Source organism: Archocentrus centrarchus, chromosome 8, assembly GCF_007364275.1.
Source record: "Archocentrus centrarchus isolate MPI-CPG fArcCen1 chromosome 8, fArcCen1, whole genome shotgun sequence".
Classification (NCBI taxonomy): Eukaryota; Metazoa; Chordata; class Actinopteri; order Cichliformes; family Cichlidae; genus Archocentrus; species Archocentrus centrarchus.
This window is the reverse complement of record NC_044353.1, coordinates 29,126,786-29,143,512: the sequence shown is the minus strand read 5'-3', so window position 1 is coordinate 29,143,512 and position 16,727 is coordinate 29,126,786. Positions and strand designations below refer to the sequence as shown.

At 37.9% G+C, this 16,727-nt stretch overlaps 1 protein-coding gene across 1 annotated transcript; it reads right to left on the bottom strand.

Moving 5' to 3' along the window:
* Positions 1–1,525: 1,525 nt before the first annotated feature.
* On the bottom strand, positions 1,526–12,496 carry hsd3b7 (hydroxy-delta-5-steroid dehydrogenase, 3 beta- and steroid delta-isomerase). Its single transcript, XM_030736154.1, has 6 exons — positions 12,258–12,496; positions 10,581–10,736; positions 7,692–7,800; positions 5,162–5,261; positions 4,538–4,700; positions 1,526–2,707 (listed from the first exon to the last, which is right to left on the bottom strand). Exons 1-6 carry the CDS (start codon positions 12,415–12,417, stop codon positions 2,295–2,297), a joined length of 1,101 nt encoding a protein of 366 aa, XP_030592014.1. The 5' UTR covers positions 12,418–12,496; the 3' UTR covers positions 1,526–2,294.
* Between the last annotated feature and the right edge of the window lie 4,231 nt (positions 12,497–16,727).

Here is a 16,727-nt window from a genome sequence, read left to right as displayed (position 1 = left end):
GGAGAACAAAATAAACCAAGGCAACTCAAGGAAATCTATACTGGAAAAAGTAAACTAAGCAGTACTGGAGCGCTGGAGCTCCGGAGAACACAAGACAACACAGCCACTACAACAACAAGACTGACATCTGACAAGAGGAAACCTGAGACAATAAATATACGCAGGTCATTCATCCCAACAGTAGTTAGACTGTATAACACATCATAATGTCTTGAGTCACTTGGACACTTTATCTCCTCTGCCATCACTTTATCCATACAGTCCAGATACATTTTATTTATTACACTCACCCATATAATGCATACCGTGTATGCTGTGTACCTTACCGGCTACAAATGTATATAATATTTTGATATCTGTATATAGTGTTTTGATGTGTGTGTATATGTGTGTATATGTACATGTGTGTATTGACTATATATTTTCTGTATATAGTGCTTATGTATATGTGTATAGTGTTTTTCTATTTTATTCTATTCTATTTTTAGTTTTCTGTACTGAGCTGCTGTAATGCGCAAATTTCCCCGTCGTGGGATCATTACAGTTTTATCTTATCTTATCTTATCTTATACAGAGGGAACGTGGAAACAGCTCGGGCAAACAGTGACACTAACAAGACTCAGGGAGGTAAATCAAAACACAAAGCACAATCGACAGGGGCTGTCAAAATAAAACAGAAAGTGATAACACCAGGAGACAGACACTGAAAAATAAACAAAAGAAACTCCACACAGAGGGGAAACACTTTGGGACGGAACACAGGGAGAACTAAGGTGTAAAGCAATGGAACTAAGTAGAAATACATTAGGGGAACACATGAAACAATATAACAAAACAAAACAGTAACAATAAAGGTAACATAACTACAACAGACCATAAATTATGAAACAAGGGGTGGCACACCCAGGACCATGAATAAGCTGTTTGGCATTGGCAGAGAAGATTTGACAAGTTTTCAACAGCTGCAACCAACATACTCAACTTTGTTGCTCAACCCACAAATGCATGTTTCTTGCAAATGTGGCTCCATTTTAGGGGAAACAAACAGGTTTTACAATGGCATAAGATTTATTGCCAATCATTGTCACAACAAAGAACTAATCGCTCTATCTATGCAGCAGCACACATCTCAGTGTTTTGGAGACTGCTATAGAAAACCTCAAAATAGGGGACACCCACATTTGCAGGAACAATGCCAGCTTGTGCTTTAGAGGAACTCCCTTTTCCCTCTGAGTCATAAGAGCCAATCCAGCTGGTTGTAATATAGCATGATGACAAGTTTCCACAAGACTACAAGGAATGATTCTCCCCACTAACGCTACGGGTAAACACTTGGATCCATACAAAACAGGCGGGTGTAACCATGGGGATATGGTGAAATATGCATACCGAAACAAAAGCTTAAAATTGAGTATGGTCTCCAGGCTGTGTGATGTAATGGCATGTATTTGTTATGCCAGTAAAAACATTTGGGGCCTCTCCCTGTATTTTAAGCCTAACCCAAAGCACAACATGAGAAGCCATGTAGAAGTGATTAAATAATTCTTTATTTAAAGATTACATTAAAAAATTTAAGACATGCTAAATAGCCCTCGGTCACGCAACATTGAAAATTTCATCAAAATAAACCTATTTCAGCAAAACATTGCAGACCTGAGTATTAAATGCTTGTAAATTGTGTTTACTTTTGTCATTAACACTGTGCATGTTTATAATCCATGTAAGATGCATATCTAAAAACTAGTACACAATCTAAACCACAGAAATGAAACAAATCACAGCTTTGTCTTATACCTCATGTCAACCTACTAGATGAGTTTCACATAAAGTAGTTAATGTTTCCCAAGGAATCAGTCACACTCACTACCACTTTGGAATGAAGCTTATACAGACAGACATATTTAGAATATATCTTTACTTTAAAAATGAATTAGTAGAAAGATTCTTATAACTACACTTCCATGGTTTTTATTGCTTACCTTGTTCTTATTGCTAATAGACTTGCTGTAGATGCTGGCAGAACTGAACAATACTGCTTAATTGTAATTTTTTTTCCTAATAATGGTAAAACATCTGTTTAATGAATGTAGAAATGAATACTGTATGGAAAATACAATTGCTATGGAAGCAATTCACCTTTTAATACTTGCAAGAATTGTTAATTAATGCACTTTTGACAACATATTTTTATATAAAGCTCAGTTACATGCTGCATACTGTTAATTTATTGCTATTATCTAATAACAGACATCAGGCTTCTCCTTTACATACTGCCATCCTGACTACATAGCAGCTCAAGAGTCTTTGGAGTTTTCTGAAGGAAATGTGCTAATCCATTTCTGTGTGCGGTTGAGACATTGATCCCAGCTGTACAAAGGCCGGTACTGAAAATAACGCTCAGCTTTGTCTGTCCTCACTGTGAAGGTGGTGCTAACTACAGCCAAGGTGTAACTATTCAGCAGTGGTGTATAGTTGTATATGGGCTTCAGTATCCAGTGAAGAAAGTCATTCATCATAGCCAGAAACCACAACACCAGTGTAGGTATGCGGGCCTTTCGAAATTTAAATGCAGAGAACAACATCATGTTGAAATCCTCGTAGCTTTTGTAGGGCGAGTCATCGTAGCAGTAGAAGGCTTCACCTCCAACTTTCTCTGGGCGCTCCCTCAAGGCTTGGGCTGCAAGCAGATGCATCCAGGCAACATTGCCTAGCAAGACAAATAAGTGGATGAGTAACAGATTTAATTATAGAAGTGAGTTCAAATACTTGGGTAAAATTTAGGTACTACATAAGGCTGAAGGCTGACTGCTTTAGATGGTAAAAATAATCACGGTCTGTCCAGATGATAAAGTCAAAGTAATCTTAGATCAGTCGCTTAAGCTGAATCCAAGTGACATCTTTTCTGTCCAGTTGTAGTTGTATTGTAATATGTATTAATGTCATAAATGCAATAATATTCTGTTAGGACATAGCCTTCACAACTGTGTGATAATACATCTTTTCAACCAATAAATATTTCTGTATAAGTCATCTGAATGATTGGAGTCTTCTTTCTGTATCTGTAAACCTGATCTCACAAGATCTCTAGGACATGGTGTGATCCATCACGCTTATATGGGAACATATTTGGCATTTCAACAAAAGGCTTTTCTCCCCATTTTATTTTATAGCTTGATTAATTAAACAATGTTATCTAACCCCAGTGTTTTAATAACCACTGTTGAATGTACAAATACATTTAAAGAAACAGCATGCTGCTGTGCAGAATCGAAAACATCTACAGTGTCTGTCCCATTTGTGATCTTCCATGTGAAGGTTCTGCATCTGTTAGCGTGTTAAAATGCAGTATCAGTTATGATTCTCTTGGCAATAAGCAGTGAGACTAAATAATGATGCCTTCACAGAGTATTCACAGTGTGGATATATCTCTATGTATATATCTGTATGATATATCTGTATGTTGCCTCATAATAGCCATCTAGTATTGAATATTCCCATTTATACTATGAGCTCTGAGTAGCAGTTGTTCAAGAGTCTGCTTTAGAGGATGAAGTTTTGTTTTTTTAATACTGATATTGTACAAAAGGCCCCATTGTTTATGTCTTCATATTTAGTTATGGTACTAGTGTGTGGAGAGTTGAGATTTCCCACAGTCCTGTGTTCCTTGAAGTAGTCTCGCATTTTTACACCAGCCGAACGTCAGATCAGACAGATGCGAGCTGGGGATGTTCTGTGCCACTTAGCGAGTTTTTGTTCATAAGACAAGTGTGCGTTTATGACCGAAGTAAGTACATGTTATTAGAGATGGTTATATTCCTCTGTTTATAAGTTAAGCTTGTTAGTGGTGTGATCGGTATAAGCTAAGCAAATGGAGGCTAGCTCCCGTGCTATGCAGTCTGAGTTAGCTGTGTGCTACTTATGTAGCTATGTTAGTCCCAGAGTAACAAACATATATAGCTCATACTGTATTCTTGGATGTTTATTGGTACACCTAATTGTGTTGAGTTATACTTATTATTTATTTTTCTGTGTTGCAGAACCACACATACACACACACCTTCATGTATAGATGTGGATCTTCACCTAGCCCAGTGTATTCGGAGCTAGGTCTGCACCTTGTAAGAACCAGGGCTAGCTAATAAAGCCCATATGTGAAGCTGCACTTCTGTCTCCCTGATTGCTGCCTTCTATGAGTGAAGTCAACTAGATTAGTCACATCAGTCAGCAGTTATCATCCTAGCCTTAAAGTAGTGTTCTGGCCGACACTCCAGGTTGAAAGTGGGATCCAAACACGTCCAGCACCTTACAGTCCGCTGAGATATAAGCTATCTCCCCTACAGATATTGTAAAACGCATCAGGCGCAAAAACCCTCAAACGTCGTGCAAAATGCAGAGGAAGCCCTAGATGCGACACACTTCTGCTTTTCACCTTGGTTTAAACAAAGTCATGTTTATCCAGATTGTATTTTAGTTCAAAACAGAACAGAAGTTAAATTCTCATGATGCATTAAAAACCTCACAAAAGTGTTAATTTTACCTGCATAAACCCGACCATGTTCAACATGGTCTGGGATGCCTCCAACAATTAAACCTCCCCTTTGAACACCCTGTTGGTAGAAGTCCTTCATTAGCTGGTGCCCCTCGCCATAGATCCCCGTCGGCCTCAGTGAGCATGTGTATAAGTGCTTACCACCCTTAACCTGTACAGGAAATTAAATAAATAAATTAAAAACAAACAAACAAAAACATTCAGTTTTCAAGCACAGGGTAAACAAAAGTCATTTAATAAAAAACAAAAAATCCTAAATGTCAAAGGGAAGATTTAGATGGTAACTGCAAACAGCAGGAATGACAACACTAGACCACTACGTAGCCACAAAGGAAATTCTAGCATTCTGTGGCAAAGTTGCACAAGAAAATCCCCTACTGTGTTTTTTTAAGGCTTGAATCCAACTAAGCTGGAGACAAAGAAAAAAAGATCTACCCATCTAGAGCCTCCACACTGGACTGCCCACAGTCTCAGCATTTTTGATGTTAAGCTTTGGGGGTTTTACTGGCTTCACTGTACAGTTAATAATCTACCTCACTGTGATCTGGTTCAAACATTTTACCACTCTTCTTTACAAGAAATCCACAATTACCATAATTTGAAATATCTTACCGTGATGCCATTAGCCTCAAGCACAATTTTCTCTGCCTTTGACTTGCTCTTGGGATAGGCCATGCTGTGTTTCACTGTGTAAGGTGTGTCTTCATTGCCCCTAAAAGGAAAGAAGTCAAAACATTTAGAGAAGCACCCAGGGATAAGGTAATCCTATAGCAATTTCTTGACCTTGCCACATGTATGATAGGAATGTGTTTAAACAAGGCAAACTCAGAAACAAAACTTGGCACAGAAAGAAAGAAACTAGATCTGTTCAATGTTTGCTTGCCTGCTTCCTGCAGTTTTGTTCTTATCTGTTTGAACTGTAGCGTCTGACTAGAACAAATCTTTTCAACAAGAGCAGGCAAAGGTTCATTCTTACAGGGCAACGTCAGCTAGAACTAAAACAGATGACAAGGTGCGTACGTGCAAAGTGTGCTCACACTAAGACATGCACAACATCTGGAAGACTGTCAGTAAGTGCAGAGGGATGCCGGATGTTTGTCACTACAAAATTGTCCCCTTGTGATGAGGAGATTATGCTGCTTTCTTTGAATCCTTTCATAACCTGAGATTGTCATAGTTAAGTTCATGAATTGGCACTGATGGTAAACAATGAAGGACACATCAAAACAATAAATGCAGATATATTCACTGTGATTGAATATGTCAACTTAGAATTGAATTCACTTTAATTCCACTACAAAATACCAGAAAACTAATGTCTGTCAATGGCTGCACTACAGTCTGATGTAGAAAGATCTCAGTAGATAAAAAGTCCATCCCTTTGAAATGATGCTAAATATTTTTTTCTTCTGCATATATCTAGCTCTGCATCAAAGCACATACTGTACTGTGAAAAAGTTTTACATGTTTACAAATCTTATACGTCACACAGCATCATCAGGAAGGTGCCTGATTGGTCCCACATTCCTTCTGCAGCAGAACACAAAAGGAACAACGAGTCCAGCTACAGATGCTAGCCTCTACAAAACCCTAATCTCAAAATCATGGAGGCAGTCTGAGATTACATAAATACTTAGACAAGCACACAAAAACTGAACTACACTGGTACAAGTTTAAAGGACACTGCTGCTACTGTTGCTAATATCCAACACACATATCTATACCCATATCCCACATATACATTTATGCTTAGCTGTGTAAATATAATTCCTTATTTGTGTAAATATAACAAACAGATGTGTAGTAAGTGTTTTATTTATCTTATTCAATTTCTACTTTTATACTTATATAGCGGCACAATGGAAGAAGCACCTGTAATTTCATTTTATGTGACATATAATGACAAAGCTATTCTAAAAGGAAAAGGGTGCTCATGCTAAATATTGGACCAGAGTTTCTGCAGAACAAACTAAGCATTGTTTTAACTGAACTAAACAAGGTGGGATTTCCAGCAAACCACATCTAATTATCCAGGATCACCCACTCATGCACTTTACCTTTAGTGCATACAACCTTTGCACAACCGCGTTATTCATTTCAGTCATGGGTGAAAAGGGGAAAAACCCTACTCTAAAACACCGTCGACCAAAACCCAAAAACTCTTTCCTCTAACCTACACATGCCAGTAAACAGGAGACAGACACAGACAGGCTGACAAAAAAAAATAAAAAAATACAGCGGTGAACCATTTACCTGGCTCTGACTCACACCTTCAGGTGTGGGCTTTCCATTTGTCAGTCATTTGTTATGGCTTCTGTGCACTTTTCCCCAAAATATTCCAGTTATATAGGCAACATCATGTCGCTTCTGAAAGTGATTAATAGCCAGAAAAATACCCAGAGATGGTCCATATATAGAAATACCATTGTGCTGCCATTTCTGCCCCACGACAATGCTGTAGTAGACATTTGCTTTTATTATTATTATTATTTTATATCCACAAAGAAAACTAAGATTATATCTTCCCATTTTTTGTCAGCAAGAACATCCAAGATGCCACATTTAACAATTTTTTTTAAACTTACAAAATGTACATTATGTAACAAATATTGTTCATCATCATAATTCTTCATGAAATATTCCTTTATTTACCAACTCTGAACAGCACAGCTGTGTTTATAGCCAGTCATGGCAACTGATTATGGCAAAACCTGTTTGAAATTTAAACCCCAGACATGACAGCTGTTTAACTGCAGCTGTATTACATAAGCAGGTGTGTGACACAAACTGGAATCAGTCACAGCAATGGGATAGGAAAGATCAACAAAGATCAACTACTGTACCTTGATCACTTTGTTGAATTAGACACAGAAAGCAGTAGATACTGTGTCATGTATTTTTGACTCCACCCATATCTTTTTCTGCACAGGCCATATGTTTTTCATGATAGTGCATTCAAGACAAGAGAGCAGATACAAGAAGGCAACTACAGAAAAGGAACTAAATGGGCCAAAACACTTGAATGGGCTTTAAATTTCTACCATTTGGGCTCGGTCAGCATCAAAACAAAACAAAACAAAACAAAAATGCACAGAACTCAGAAACAAATAAAATATATATATAATTTTTTTTTAAATTTCACCTCTTAAAGTGATCTCCATTGATGTTGGGACCGATCACTTCCATGCTGCTGGTATAGACAAGGCACTCGATGCCACACTCCACACAGGCTTTGATTACATTCTCTGTTCCTAAGAGAACAAAAAAAAACAAAAAAACATTTTAAGTAAGTGTGCTCACTTTTTTGGATAGCTGAGACTGCTTTTTAGCTCAAAGGTCACTCTAACATAGCTGAATTTCTTCTGTATCTCAGCTGATTTCTTCAAATCTACACAAAGATTTTAAAAGGGATGTCATCTTTAAATTTTAAATTGAACACACAAGAAAAGAATCATGTAATCTGAGATATTGGATCCATGTGTGGTCCAGTATTAAGGCTATTGTTTACGTTGCTTAAAATTAAAAACTTCGAGGAATCTCGAGAGAAAACAGTTCACGGGCTGCATAGTTAACATTTGCTCCAACTTGGCAGCGAATGAGAAGAAGTGCTGATGAGGGTGTGCTAGAATCAAAAGTAAACTAAATATTTTTTTTTTTAATTTTTATAGAACGCCACTCCTTGAAGATTTACTGGCTTATCAGCACAAATGTGTTTATCAAAATTCTTAACACTGCAGTAACTCACAAGAATAGATAAAGAGGTTTGATCTACGACAGAAAAAAAGTAAAGCTCAAAAAATTTTTAGGAGAGCTGGAGCTGGGAAAATAATGCTGCTTAAATATATGGTTTCCATATAGACCTTTTCCAGAAAAGACAATTAGGCATGTCAGATCAGAGGGGAAAAAAAAAAAAAAAAAAGTACATGAACAGTCCATAATTTAGGTTAACCAGCTCCACAGTCTTCAAGATATGCATACAGGCTCACTGGCATGACTTAGAGGATACTTGATAGAATAAAGCAATTGATAATTAAGTTTGCATGACCTGTGCTTTTCCTGATGCAATAATATTTACTCTGTGGGATCTGATGGTCTAATGTCTGTCTTTTGGACTAACATGGCTATAGATTGGAGACTGCATATGGTCTGAAAGGAGATTAAACTCCAGCTACCACTCCATCTATAGGCTAACAGAGCCATTAGGGTTTACAATATAGTGTTCTCCTACTAGCACTTTCAATTCATACAATTCTGAGAAGAAAAGAGATTTTTCCCTTGACACTGAAGTAGGAGGAACTAATGAGAATGTTAAAAAAAAAAAAGAAGAAAAAAAAAGAAAAAAAGAAAGAAGTGCTGAATTCTTGAAATATTTTTCAGTCCTAGGAAACCTTTTTTGGACCAAGTGAAACAAGCCAAAAGCCAACACATCCACTTGATCTTATCACAGAGCTTTTTACAGAAATACAACCTTTAATTGTGGTTGTTTGTACATGTGTAATGTAAATTAATATGGACTCAATTATTAACCTTCAGACAGACAAAAGCTGAACTCTGCTCCTGCAGCTGTAAGAGAGCTGCTGTATTCTGTTTGGAAACTTAATCAACATCTGCCTTCACAAAACTGTCTTGTCTGCAGCAACAGTTTTGGAGTTACTGTAGATTATACATTCACAGCCTCATCACCAAACACGTGTACTGTTTTCATCCCTTCTTTGTTCATGTGGTCAGTGACTTCTGTCTGGATTTAGACTGTTTTCCATTCAAAGAAAAACATCTGGTAAGATGCTGTCAATAAAATTCTTCAGCCACTTACAAATGTGTGCCAGAGATTCCAGGAACTCTGACAAATAAGTTGCAGTATTTCCTGATCACATTTTAAAGCATATGGCTGGCAATCTCAGTAAACAAGTCCACTGAAAACTAAATCTTCAAGGCTGAAATAGCAGATTCCTCTGTCACAGAGCTCCACTGTCATCCAATACTCTTCACCCCACCCCAGAGGGGGGAACAGGGTATTATTTTTGGTCTGTCTATTATCAATATTACAGCAAAACTACCAGTACGATTCATACCAAATATGCACGAAAGATGACCAGTGACCCCTAGATCACATGATTACATTTTTGCCATAACGGATGAGTTCAAATCTCAGCAAAACATCTGCCAGAAATTCTAGCTAAATATGGATGTGTTTTTAATTTTGAGTTTATCCAACATGTTCACAACCAGCTGATTTAATTGTCCTGTTAGTAATAATACTATAGACATTAATGACATCAACAGCTTAAGTGGTTGAGCCATCATCATGTCGTGAGCCACTTTGCTGCACTAAATAGATGGACATATTTAGACATACATTTATGAGCAACTGAGTCACTTCTCTGCTGGATTTTGACTAGACAGTGTTTTTATTTGAGCAAGACACTGTTGACACTGAATCACCAGCTAACACACCTCTTCCTAACATTAGAATCACAAACTGTTTGACTCTCATGTGCAAAAAAAAAAACATGACCTAATAAACTCTCATCCATGTGTAAATTTGAGTCGACTGGATTTAGTCACGGTTTCAGTGACAGTAAATGGTAAAACTATTCTCGTCACGCTCACAAAAGCAGAGTGTAATGTTATGCGTTTCCCCCAGCGTTTCTTGTCTGTGCTACTACCATTACGTAACACTTAAACTTACCACTAAATTCCACACCAACAGTATTAGCCATTTAGAGTTGAAATTAAAGAGATCTGAGATATGTTAGATCTTTAAATAAACCATCCACCCAAAAGCAACTAGCCCTTGGCAAGAGGAAGCCACACCTCAGACCAGTAATATAAATATGTGATGATAAAATATGAATTTCTCCAACTAAAGGGTAAAGTAATGGCCTTGAAAACCATCCAAAGCAGGGGTGTGGATTTCCTCTGAATGTCATGGTTTCTGAGGTAAAATGTTTATCAAGCTGAACTGCTGATTGACGTTTCCCCATCTCTTTTCTCTGTTTTACATCTGTTCACCACTCCCTTTAAACCTCACCTGCTACATTCACAGAGTAGATGAGGGTTTCTGGTATCTTGTGCCAAACATCAACCAAGCTGGCTGTGTGGATGATAACATCTGCCCCACGGGAGGCCTCCAACACAGAGGTATAATCAGTGATGTCCCCCCGAATGACCACCACCTTCGTCTGGTCTGGGTAGAAAACAGGAAGACAATGTTACAAATACTTATCACTGAAACTGCAATCAAGCAGAAAAATGTTTACTGTGAATTCAACTAGATGAGAAAAAAAAAAGCCATTTGTTTACCAAGGAATTACAACACAAACTCATTCAGCCATTTAAAGAGCAGCCTTGATTTCATAATAGCTGTGTTGTTTCAAGATGTTACATGTACGTATTTGTTTTTTCCATCATCGGGGCAAGTACAGTTTTATACATTTTAAAATTCCACTGAAGACAGTTACAGACTAGGAAATAAAAATCTTATTAACCTAGTTGGTTTAAAAAAAAAAATGAAAACACAAAGAAAGGTACTTTATCTCCCTGAAAAAAACCAAAAAGGACAATATATGATCACTCCCACCACTGAACTGACACAGCAAAACATTTTGAAGGTCTGAACCTTGGGTTTATCTTTATGCTCATATTTTGTCCTTGACATTCTGATAGCGCTGCAGCTGGCACGGAAAAAAACTGGACTTTTGGTCAGAGACTCTGCTGCATTTCAGACTCTCCTTCCTGTGCTTTCATTCTTAAATGTAACTTTATGTTAGAGATGGGATTATATTTCCATTAGTTCAAACAAAAATGGAAACGGGAAACGGTTTCCCTCAGCCTGGTCCCCCACTATGTGTAAATAACACTGAGATTTATCCAAATGGATACTCATTATCCCAGAAGGTGCAAAACATTTCCACTGTTGGCCAGGAGCACCATTTGTGGTAGGTGCGTTCCTCACAGTTTTGAACGCTTGCCTTGTTTACTGTATGTATTTATAGTATTCCATGCAGTGTAATCAAGGAAAGAAAACATAGCTTTGCTACTAAGTAGTTTATGAGGAAGTAAAGAAAAAAAAAAACAAACACAGTATGAACATTTGGTCACGACTCACAGTTCCATGTAAAGGAACAGCCTATCATTCATATTACCGAAAAAGGTGGTGACAACCGTGGCAGGAGCAATTACCAGACACATCTTTATTATCCTGGACTCAAAGCACAGGTATTATCGGGTTGCCCAGGTAACAACAAAAAAAAAAAATTTTTTTTAAATGTCAGGCTATATTTAGTCACAGCTGTATCACCCCATCACTCCGTTAAGTCTATATAACAGAACACAGGCATTTAATGGAAACAGACGCCGGTTAAGAGCGCACAACGCTGGCACATACCCACCAAATACGTCGACTTAATTTTGATCAATATTGGCCTTATCAGGGATCTGTTAGCGGTTTGCAAAAGGAAGAGAGCGGATCGTTTTGTTTACGTTTCAGAAACAAAGTTGTCTTATTCAAGCAGAGAACCAGGTAGTATAAGCCTGATGAATAAAATAAACAGTTCGGGTGACTTAATAAGATGTGTAGACTATATATGTCCATTTGCCAGTATAGAATTAAACGTTAATTTAGTATATTATCAAACATAGTTCCGCATTACAGTCAGAAACAACATTACATGCAGGCTGTCACGAAGACTGCTTCTGCTCGTCTTACCTGTGCTGTGTTCACTTAAGCTCGGATCAATGCATTTGTCAAACACCCGGACCTCGTCCACTTTGTCCTCCTTCTCCAGCAGAACCCTCAATAAATGCTGGCCGACAAACCCACAACCACCGGTGATCAAATACACGAGACCCCGCTGGTTTCCTGACATTCTGAAAGACGCTGATACAGAAACTTCACAGCGCACTGCAGCGCCGATATATACACGGAGGGAAGAGTCACGAGGGGGTGGGGGGGTGGATGATTAAGAGTTAGGTTGCCCCAAATAAACATTTTTAAACATTATTGCATAAAAAAATAATAATCGAATAATATATAAAACTGCAAGGCATTCATTGACCTCTAAACTAAACTTAAACCAAACTAAAACTAAATTTATATCCACAAAGCTTGAAGGTTATACTATATATAATAAGATATGATACATTTTAACCAGATTATAGTGGAGAGTTGATGTGTTGAAACCTTATGAATTTCTATTAAATCTTATTATTTTGGATTTTAATTTCGTGCCTGTGTTTTGAGTGATGACGTAGGTACGTGCCTACGTTGCCGTTCGTTATGGGCAAAACAGCGCACTCTCCTGTAGAAGTGCAAGGCTTTAAATACACACACTAACGCACGGACGCACACGTGCGCGCGCACAAACCTAAATGATCTACCTCAATTTTGTAGAAAATAACTTTCGTTCTGAAGAATCTTTGCATTCTTTGAGGGAGATACATTATGACCGAATATCATAATTCTATTTACAATTAAAGACTGATGAATGTGTGTGTGTTGCGTTGAGAGAGTACTGGGAAATCATGGCATAAATTGGGTGTGCATGTGTAACTATGGCAGGGGATGGGTGATTGCTCGCACCCAGATTTGGCGGGGTCACTGAATCACCAGAGTCAGCAGTTGCTGGTTTGGACGTCATATGCCACGATTACACAGAGCCACTGCAGTAGTTCTACAGGCGTAGGAACCGGGGGGGTTCCTACGACCATTATTAAATGTTTTAGACCAATAAAACATATCAAACTTTGCACTTCTGTGAGTTAGTAAATTATTTTTGTGCTGCTGAAATATTTAGCTTGCTAGTATATGAAGGCGTGTGAGGGCCACATTGAGAAAAAAAATAAATAATTTTGTGCATTTTGAGAATAAAGTCAAAATCGTCGAAGTCATCATTTCAAGTCAAATAGCCACAGCAGCTATACTCTCTACAAAATGCCTTGGGTAGAAACAACTTGATCAGCTGTGTTATTGTGTCTTGTGGTTCTACATGTCCCCTCTGTACTGTACGAAGGTGCAGCCATCCTTGAAGCTAACCATTGCCAATTTGTGTGGTTTTGAGCAGATGCAGCTTTCTGCACTCTCTCTTTAACGTCCTCATACTTATAACTACAGCGTGTTTATGTACTAAAAGAGAAATCATTTCTTTGTTCTAAAACCGATTCTAAAGTATAGTTTCACTAACTCATAATACAAGACATTCTGGAGTGTATAACAGACGTGTCGTGGCAGTTGTTTGACTTGAAACGACTTAAATCTGCACATTTTGACTTTTTTCTCAAAATTTTGAATTTATTCTCAAAATGCACAATTTATTTATTTTTTTCTCAATGTGGCCCTAATACTTCTTTGTACTAGTACCAGTGTGGCCAGCTGACAAAGTAAGCCCTACAGCCTGGAATGACATGGTCATTATGCTTCATAAAAGACTCGAGCCATTTTGTTTGGTGGTTTGTCCACATCTTATAATTATAAAACATATTATATGTAAATTATACATGCAATAATATAGGTGTACACAACACTATTTTTCCAAGAAACATTTGAAAAAGAAGAAAGTAAAAGATCAAATTGCAGTGATTTAACTGCTGCCTTTGACACATTAGACTGTAACATTTTAACATCTTGATTGCATCACTTAGTGGGCATTGGTGGCACTGTACTTAAATGGTTTAGTTCTTACCTGGCAGATAGAACTTTTTCTGTGAACATTCTTGGTTCTGAATCATCTGCTGCTTCCTTGTCATGTGGCATCCCACAGGGCTCAATTCTAGGGCCACTGCTGTTCTTTACTGCCTCTGGGTTCTGTCCTCAGAAGACATGGGCTCTCATTTCATTGTTATGCTCATGATTGACAAAGTTTTTTGCCTTGAAGCAGAAGGATGTCCTTTCCATAAAACATCCTCTGGCATGCCAAGATTTTCAAGTCTTAAAATAATTTCAGCCTCATATTCAGTCAAATATTCACATTGTTCCCAAGATCCATACATTCTTCCATCAGTGTGACCTTTTACAACATGACAAATGATTCCTCATTGATCAGTGTGGTCTGCATCTAAAGCTTCATACAGATCAGTTTGATTTAAACAGTGATGTTACAGTAAATATTCAAGACCAGCATATAGTTGAAGTTCATTCTTTTTCTGTAACAGAGAACTCAAGTTCCTTCATTTCAGGGTTAACAAACTCAGAGTTGTTAGCTAAGCCTGTTTCCTGGAATAGGGCCCAATAAAAAGAAAAGGAAAAAAAAAAACACACTACAGCTGACAGGGAAAACAGACACTCTGACAACAACTAAAGGGAATGGGAGGGTAATAAGGGAAGTGGACACAGGGAGGTGACAAGAAACAGCTGAAACAACAAGGCAAGGAATTAAAACTAAACACAAAACAGAAGAGACAACCAGCTCCCAACAGGGAACATAACATATTACAGGACACTGGGGAGGCTAGACTACCTAAAACACAAAGGATCAAAAAAATACAAACAATTCTCAACATTAGCAGAAATCAGATTACCAAGGCAGTAAGAACTCAAGACTAACCATGGAGGCAATACTAAAAAAAAACTGAAAGCAATAAACTAAGAACTTGTTCAAAAAAAAATCCAAGACAATGACACGGTTAAGTTATTGCCATTTTTGTGCTGGATGACAGATAACCATTAGCGAGGAGATATTTTGGGTCCGTAACTTTTAGTCTGATGGCTAGAAAAGAGTTTTGAAGTAAAAGAAAATGCTCCTTTGGTCTCATTCTGCACTGCTACACCATAGTATGAGAGAAACTGGATTCTTGTACTCGCCAGGTTGAATTCACTTTTACAAAAGACCAACCCTGGACTGCAGGCCACACTTTGGCCACAATGTTTTAAAATCAAAATTTTTGTAATAATAATTTTAGCAGGTGCATTGCTCAGTTACATCTACATTTTCAAGTTTACTGTTAACATGCTTTTGAAGTGGCTGGCACAGCGGTATGTGGTTAGCACTGTTATAGCACTCCTATGGCAGGAAGGTTCTGGGTTTGAACCCACTGTTTTTCCTGTACCTGACTGGTTTCTCTGTGACAGTCCAAAGGCATACCTGTTTAGTTAACTGGCAATTCTTAATTAGAAGTACATGTATTTGTGATTGTAATTAACTTTGTGATAGAACAAATATCTATTCTCTTCTCCAGTCTGTGGATAGGTTCCAACCTCCCAGTCACCACATCAAACACTTTGTTAGCCCATGATAAATCCTCATCTCACATGAAAGTGTCACATGTAAATGATGCAGATTCTCCCTGTGCTGTACAGCTTTGTGTGCATTTACAGCAACTATTTTTTTTAGCATGCTCTTTATGTAAAACAGGAATTAAACCAGTTTCTTACTTATTCTATAATTACAAGAATTATGAAGACTTTGGGGTTAGAGGGTTTATGCCTTTCTTTTAAAGGAAATAGCTTTAGTTCAGATATTATCTATATTTGGGAGGGTTAAAAAATATTTATATTCCAGTTTTAAGACCACAGCTTATGAGTTACTTAAACATAGGAGGTCATTATGGAAAAGGGAAGAAAACTAGTCAACGTTCAGTTCAGTCATGGTGAGAATGACATGATGATTAAAGATTAACAGAAGTAAACATTGTGAGTCTTGAGCCATGCCAACAGGTCTGTGAATGTTAACGAAGAGGCAGGGTGCACCCTGTACAGGTCAGGTCACCAGCCTGTTGCAGGGTGTACCCTGCCTCTCGTCCTATGACAGCTGGGATAGGTTCCAGCCCCCCGCGACCCTGAACGGGATAAGTGGAAGAGAACGTACGCATGTATTGTCCAGTCATGTATGGCCATTTGTTTAGCGACTGCAAATCTTGCTTGGGTTTAACGCAAGACTGTAAAACATTCCTCATTAAATCAAACCAAACTACTGTTGGAACAACACCATTTAAGGTTGGCCTGTGTCATGCAGATTAGTTTGAATGTTTTGTGAATAGTGTTTTCTCTTGAAATGAGTCTACAAATCTGTGGAATTCACAATACAAAAACACAATATCCTACCACTTCCAGTTTTATAAGTTTATCTGCAACTCATAAAATCATTAACTACATTTCTTCACAAGCACGAGCACAGTTCAGTTCTGGAAAAAGTGCCATTTAGTTGGGGTGTTTAAGCTGGACCTTATAACCTGACAACTTCGC

Coding starts and splice junctions, on each gene's coding strand:
- hsd3b7 (XM_030736154.1), bottom strand. CDS start 12,417: ATGTCAGGAAACCAGCGGGGTCTCGTGTATTTGATCACCGGTGGTTGT. Junction 5,262..7,691: donor AATGGAGATCACTTTAAGAG/GTGAAATTTAAA, acceptor CTTTCCTTTTAG/GGGCAATGAAGACACACCTT. Junction 4,701..5,161: donor TTGAGGCTAATGGCATCACG/GTAAGATATTTC, acceptor TTTCCTGTACAG/GTTAAGGGTGGTAAGCACTT.